Source organism: Abrus precatorius, unplaced genomic scaffold (genome assembly GCF_003935025.1).
Source record: "Abrus precatorius isolate BTA unplaced genomic scaffold, Abrus_2018 Scaffold2, whole genome shotgun sequence".
In the NCBI taxonomy this organism is placed as follows: domain Eukaryota; kingdom Viridiplantae; phylum Streptophyta; class Magnoliopsida; order Fabales; family Fabaceae; genus Abrus; species Abrus precatorius.
Window position 1 is genome coordinate 15,097,912 of NW_020874362.1, and position 7,053 is coordinate 15,104,964.

The window sequence follows — 7,053 nt, forward strand, 5'->3', positions numbered from 1 at the left end:
GCTTCTGATGAGTCCACATTTTACTACATTTTTATACATCATTTATTACTTTTTATAGAAAAGAATAGACTTAGATAGTGTAAATAAGATGAATATTCCAATTAGGCTAAATAATATAGCTTTCTTAGTTTTTTGTTAATTTATATGAATTTAGATAGTTTATTTTACATATTTTGATCATTTGAATAATATGGCAGGAATCCCCAAGCTTATTTTGAAGAATTATTGGATTTTGAGGAATTTGAGGTGAAAGTAATTACTTTCAATATTGATAGTGACAACTACAGCAAGCCACTTCCAGCAAAGGGACCAAAGTGATCACTTTCAAAGCTTAAAGTGACAACTACAGCAGCCCAGAATCAACCAAACCTACGCGTAACTACTATGAATATTCATAGTCATCACTCCAGAGACTCAAAATGTCCCAGTGCTGCACGTAACTACTATGAATATTCATAGTAATCACTCCAGAGAGGAAAAAACCCAACTGATGCTGCGCGTGGTTACTATGAAAGAATGAGAGTAATTACTTTGGGCGGCGCCAACTTTAGTATAAATAGATTTTTACCAAATTAGGGTAGGGACTGCTTACACTTTTTGAACCTTTTTCTCTTCTTTACTCAATTTAGAATATTTTCCAGAGCTTAGGGCAACCTTAGGTGACAGCCAAGGGTCCAACCTAGGGTTTGGTTTCTCATTTCTCTTGCTTTTACATTAATGTTAATGAGTTTTCTGCATTTCCCAATTGCGTTTTTGACCCCCATTTCCATGGAGGGCTAAGTTTGTGTAATCCTTAGTGAATTCACATGGGTTCTTGAGTTCCTTGAATTTAATGATAATATAATTCCTTTCTTTCATGAATTACTTCTTCCTTGTCTCTTGAATTGAATTAATGGTGAATGAGGGGGGTATTGCTCAATTAACCCTAATTTCGTTTTAAGGAGATTCTAAACTAAGGGTTGCTTAATCCTAGGTTTAATTCTAAGGTTGCGTAATTTTGGGATGAGAGATTAGAGCCTAACAAATTGCGTAATTTCGTTGGGACCATAAGGTTAATTTTTGCTTGTTAAATTAACCTAATTCATGGGAGAGAGGATGAATGTTAAATCTTGAGTGGAATGAGGATAGAATTTATGTGGATGAACTAAGGATTGCTTTTTTCTATTGTTTGAATTAATTAAACTCATTTGCTCATTGCTCTTTATTTTAATTTGAAACCACAAAACCCCCCATTTTAATTGCTTGTTTAATTAATGCCTTCAACATGTTTAATGAAGATTAATAACCAATGTTCATGGGAGACAATCTAGGGTTACCCTAGTACTACATTAATTTGTTTAAATTTTGATGAGGATTTACGACAAATCTTTTAAACACCTCGAAAAAGACCATCATCAGCTTCCAATCTCTCTTGAAGAAATCCGTCTTGCTCTTGAGCAGCCTTAATCTGATCTCGAAATTGATTGGTCACGCGAAGCACTCCACAATTCATGCTGTTAGGACATAATTGAACATCCAAGTTAAGACTTTGGAATTGTTCGAGGAGTTCAAATTCCTTTACCATCATTGATGAGGTGTGTAATGCCTTTCGACTCAAGGCGTCAGCTACAATATTGGCCTTTCCAGGGTGATAATGGGGTTCAAAGTCGTAGTCTTTAAGAAATTCCATCCATCTTTGTTGGCGCATATTCAGCTCCTTCTGATCAAAAGATATTTCAAACTTTTATGGTCGCTAAACACTTCAAACTTGGATCCGTAAAGATAATGTCTCCAGATCTTGAGGGAAAAGACCACTGCGGCTAGTTCAAGATCATGCGTCGGGTAGTTCTTCTCGTGAGGATGTAATTGTCTAGATGCGTAGGCCACTACCTTTCGTTCCTGCATCAACACACACCCAAGTCCTTGGTGAGATGCGTCACAGTACACTTCAAACTTCTCTTGGGGGTCCAGAAGAATTAATATCAGAGCCGAGGTCAATCTCCTCTTCAACTCTTGAAAGCTAGCCTCGTACTTTTGATCCCACACAAAAGGTTGATCCTTTCGGGTCAAACGGGTAAGAGGGGTGACAATCTTCGAGAATCCCTCAATAAACTGTCAATAATATCCAGCAAGTCCCAGAAAGCTACGGACTTCTGTCACCATCTTGGGTGGTTCCCAAAGTAAAACAGCTTCTACCTTGGATGGGTCAACCGCAACACCTTCCTTAGAAATAACATGCCCCAGGAAATTCACCGCTTCAAGCCAGAATTTGCAATTCGAGAGCTTAGCATACAGTTCCTTTTCTCGTAAGAGTTCCAAAATAATCCTCAGGTGCTGCGCATGTTCTTCAAGACTTCGTGAGTAGATGAGAATATCATCCATAAAAACTACCACAATCGATCCAAATAAGGGTGGAACACCTAATTCATGTAATCCATGAATACAACAGGAGCATTAGTCACGCCAAAAGGCATGACCAAATACTCAAAGTGACCATATCGCGTTCGAAAAGCTGTTTTCAGAATGTCGTCTTTCTTGACTCGAATCTGATGATATCCTGACCTCAAGTCTATCTTTGAAAACACAGACGCCCCTTTCTACTGGTCCATTAAGTCGTCGATCCGAGGCAAGGGGTATTTGTTCTTGATAGTTACTTTGTTAAGCTGGCAGTAATCCACACAAAGTCGCATACTTCCATCCTTTTTCTTGACGAGTAGGACAGGGGCTCCCCACGGAGACACACTCGGTCTAACGAACTATTTTTCAAACAACTCTTCCAATTGTTGCTTCAATTCAGCAAGCTCTACTAACGACATTCGATAGGGTGCCATAGAGACTGGTCCAGCGCCAGGAACCAAATTTATAGAGAATTCAACTTCTCTCTCTGGAGGCAATCCAGGTACGTTCTCGAGGAAAACTTCAGGGTATTCCCTAACAATAGGTATCTCATCAAGCACAGGGTCATCTTTAGGGTCTTCAACAGTAAAAATTGTGAAAACTTGCAGCCTCACATCCCTTGGAGTATGGGTACACTGAGCATCTTTGCCTTCTTGAGTCCTACCTTTGGTCCTTTCAACATTACACGAATTCAAAACTAACTTCTTATTGGGATAGTCTAACATGACATGGTTGGCAGAAAGCCAATCCATACCTAGAATAATATCCAACTCAGAGAGGGGTAAACAAATTAAGTCGACAAAGAATTCTCGACCTTCCAAGCAAACATTACAATCACGACAAACAAGGGAGGTGGCAATAGAGGGACCGGTATGGGTAGAAACAATAAGGTTTTCGGTCATAGGAGAAATAGGCAACTTCAACTACCTCACACAATCATTGGAAATGAAAGAATGTGTTGCCCCTGAATCATATAACACTCTCAAAGAAACATCATTTATAACACACGCACCATGGATCAAACCCTCTGAATAGTGGCTTCAGCACCGCTCATCGTGTACATGCGTCCCTTTACGTTAGGCCTCCCAGAAGGATTCCTAGAGGTGTCGAGGTTTGACTGACGACGATTCCCCATTTGATTCTGACTTCCATTGTTATTGCGATTCCCAGTCCAATTCCTTCCCTTGTCGTTTCCTCCCGCATCATTTCTCACTAGGTGGCAAGAGGAGGTATAGTGACCCTGTTGGCCACATCTAAAACAAGTCACAAGATTACGATGGCAATCTCGTTGGAGATGAGGTCCTCCACAGCTATAACAGTGTAGCTCAGGTTGACTCAGTCCTCCATGATCCGGTCTTCTAATGCTAGGAGGATTTCTCCTTGGCTGATGGTCAGGACGGCTGTATGGCTTCTTTCCATCTCGTATCTCCCTCATCTTGAAGTCAGAACTTCCTCCACTCCTTTGGGGCCCGGTATTCTTCCATGCAGCTTGTTTTGCTTTAGTGTCATCCTCATAAATCTGACACTTATCCACTAATTCAGGAAAATGTGCAATCTGTTGATAGCCAATCGCTTGCTTGATATCGGGTCGAAGTCCACTTTCAAATTTGGAGCACCTAGCTTGATCATCATCATGGGAAATGTAGGAGCAATACCTTGATGTAGCGACCTAATTCACTACATTGTTGATAACTACTTTATCACATCATAATTCAGAAAACACCAAAATCTGGTCATTATTTTTTTTTTCTTTCATACATATACAGTGTGTAATAATAGTTCTCTTTCAAGAAGAGATTTAACATGCATATATCTTCTCATTTCATAAATCCATAACTCACTATCAATAACATAATCATATCAAATCATCACAACTCATCATCAGAAAATACCTCAGATATATTAAATATCATTTGCGGAAACGATAGGTTCATAGTTCAACAGTACGGTCAGCATGGTTCGAACACAGCATAAGTAAAATAGAAATAGACCCAACTCCCTAAGAACAGTTCCACTACAACATAACTAAAAATAACATCAATCAAGAGGCGAATAATCCTCAATAGGGTCAGACTCCTCAGATGATGTCGGGGAAGCGGAACTAGGAGTTGCAGCCACAGAATCTCCACTATCGTCCTCTATCCATCCAGCAGGGTGAGGGGATGAACGCGTAGCAGTAGGTGGAACCAAAGTAGATGGCTGTGCAGGATGCATGTAAGAGGGCATGGTGGTATACCTAATGGAGGATTCCACTACATGGATATCCCTCTCCATTGGCACGGGTGGAGAAGTGCGAGACATAAAAGAGAATGGTGCAGGTGCAGGAGTAGATCTGGCAGTAGGTGTACGGGGATCTACAGACATGGGTGTGGGAGAAGCAAAGAAGGCGGAGTAAGGTAACTGAGTGTCACCAGGAGGTACAGAGAAGACAATCTCGATGAGTGTGTCGGCAGTATACTGGGTAATCCATGAGCCTCCACTATCGACTCCATGAATCACTCGAGCAAATCCGCGAAAGACGCTCTGCTGGGCCGCAGAATCAAACACCCATATGTCATCCTCAACAGGAAGGATGAACACCTTCACCTTGTTCCTGTTCATCTATATAAATAAAAGGAAAGCAATACGAAACAACACAACACAGGGGTGAGTTCTCCAAACATAAACATCAATTATAGCCAAACCCCAAGGAAGGAGGCATCACAGTCACAAATCCACTCAACAATTCACACTCAGCATCATACAAGGTTCAAGCATATAATAGGGAGATAAATGTAATCACAATCATAGTCAATCTCACAAATATTCAACCATCCCTAATAATAATGCATATGATGCATGAATGCAGGTTTTAATCTCACCCATATAATCACTCATGTGTTAATAGCATGCATATGATGCATGGGGATCCCATTTCTCTATGACTGGCGACTTGCCCAGCATTTACAATAGAGATAGATAGATAGATTCAAGTCGTATGGCGATCGGAGGACTCCATTCCCTACTCTGCACAGATATAATATATAGAAAAAATAATAATAGCACATCATTGATGTGTAGTGCCCGACCCTAGTATTATGGAGTTCACGTCAGGTTTGGCTAAGGTCTTGCAAGCGGGTCACGACCCGGCTACAGGGAGCTCAGCTGCCATGTGCCACTTAGGTCGGGTGTTCCCCCTTTGGACTGAACTTCCAATACCTATAGCTGTGCCTCTGTAATGCCATCAAGTCATTTCACAAGATTATATATGATGAATTAGCCTTTGGAATCATTTATTCCTTGCATTTAAAGATCCTGATTGTGACTTATCTATATAAGATTTTATGACATATAACAGCTACGTCACTTTGCATTCTATTAGATATTTATTTATGGCATGAAAAAAGCATACAATATTTATCAAAAACTATGCTTCGTGTGAGACTACTTGTTTTCCCTCAAACTCGGCCTCGTATGATATCAGCTTGGCAAAAACACAGTCACATCCGAAGAATTTGAAAAAACCTATTATATTCCAATCAATCAATACTCAGACCATCTTTTTGGGTGGCTGATATGAGCAATAGATTGATAATTATGAAGTGACACAATCTAGACTAATAATAACCGATGCAGTACCCGCCTATATTGGTATAATCTATGGAGTTGTCCAGTGGGGGACCACTAACCCGAAACCGTCTCAAATGTGGCACAATCCAGACTTGGACCAACTAGAGTATATGAGTATCTTCTGTGGCCCCCTCGTGCCGCTGCTTAGCCAACTGCGTACTCATATACTAGGTCGGGCACTACATCAATGATGTGCTATTATTATTTTTTTACTATATTATTGCCCTTACGCAGTGGAAAGTACTTGACTATGCGTCCTTCCCCGAGATCGGCAATACATCGGGAAGCCTATATATATGATTTATCTTATTTATTGTATGATCCTGCACCAATGGGTCCAAGTACGCCAAGCATCTCAGAGACATAGAGTGGTGATCATCACCATTGACATATCATAAGTCATCGCTATTTCAACATGAAAAGTAGATTATAAATGTATGGAATGTACAGGATAAACATTACAAAACCGACATTCAATTACCATATTAAGCTCTTATTCATCTTTGATCCTAGTCAATTAAGAGTATTGCGGTTATAGTAACTTATTCATGTGGGTGATTGTAATTGGAATCTTATGTTGTGTACATTACATTTTTAATCTCCACTTATTAAATGCTGAAATCATCTGTCACTGAAAATGACTGATTGATTGTTTGGGATAATTGTAGTGCATTGGGATGTCTGAGAATAACGTGAGTGCCTCTTCTTACCTCGTGGGTTTCTCTAATATTTGATTTGGATCTATGTTTGTTGGAGAAATCTTTCAAGACCAAACCCTTCTGTATTTCAAGCCTTGTCTTCCGGAAAATTGCTTTAATCCCATTTTTATTTTTATAGATGTATCTCCTTATCTCGACAGGTGATAAGGCTTGTTAAATTCTCTCTTTCTCTTAAATTCATGCAGTCCTAGTAAGGTGCACAAATTTTGTCTGCGATATCGATTTACTTTAAATTTCTTTGGTCCTAGGCCCACTTCAATTATCCATAATTCATTGTCAATGCGTTCCATTTTGCGCTTTAGTATAATCCTCTATTTGCCTCGCAGTGAGTTTTCAATGAGTCGAATAA

The 7,053-nt window shown here is 39.8% G+C and overlaps 1 protein-coding gene across 1 annotated transcript; it reads right to left on the bottom strand.

Annotated features, from left to right (window-relative positions):
• Positions 1-2,735: 2,735 nt before the first annotated feature.
• Positions 2,736-4,289, bottom strand: LOC113859512. The gene is made up of 3 exons (XM_027492265.1): positions 4,269-4,289; positions 3,401-4,045; positions 2,736-3,299 (listed from the first exon to the last, which is right to left on the bottom strand). The coding sequence occupies exons 1-3, from the start codon at positions 4,287-4,289 to the stop codon at positions 2,736-2,738; spliced, it is 1,230 nt and encodes a 409-aa protein (XP_027348066.1).
• Between the last annotated feature and the right edge of the window lie 2,764 nt (positions 4,290-7,053).

Excerpts from the sequence above, each read along its gene's own strand:
- LOC113859512 (XM_027492265.1), bottom strand. The coding sequence starts at position 4,289 with ATGATATTTAATATATCTGAG. Across the intron at positions 4,046-4,268 it reads TGATATTTAATATATCTGAG|GTCGCTACATCAAGGTATTG; the intron begins GTATTTTCTGAT and ends GTAGTGAATTAG. Across the intron at positions 3,300-3,400 it reads CTGAAGCCACTATTCAGAGG|TTGAAGTTGCCTATTTCTCC; the intron begins GTTTGATCCATG and ends TGTGTGAGGTAG.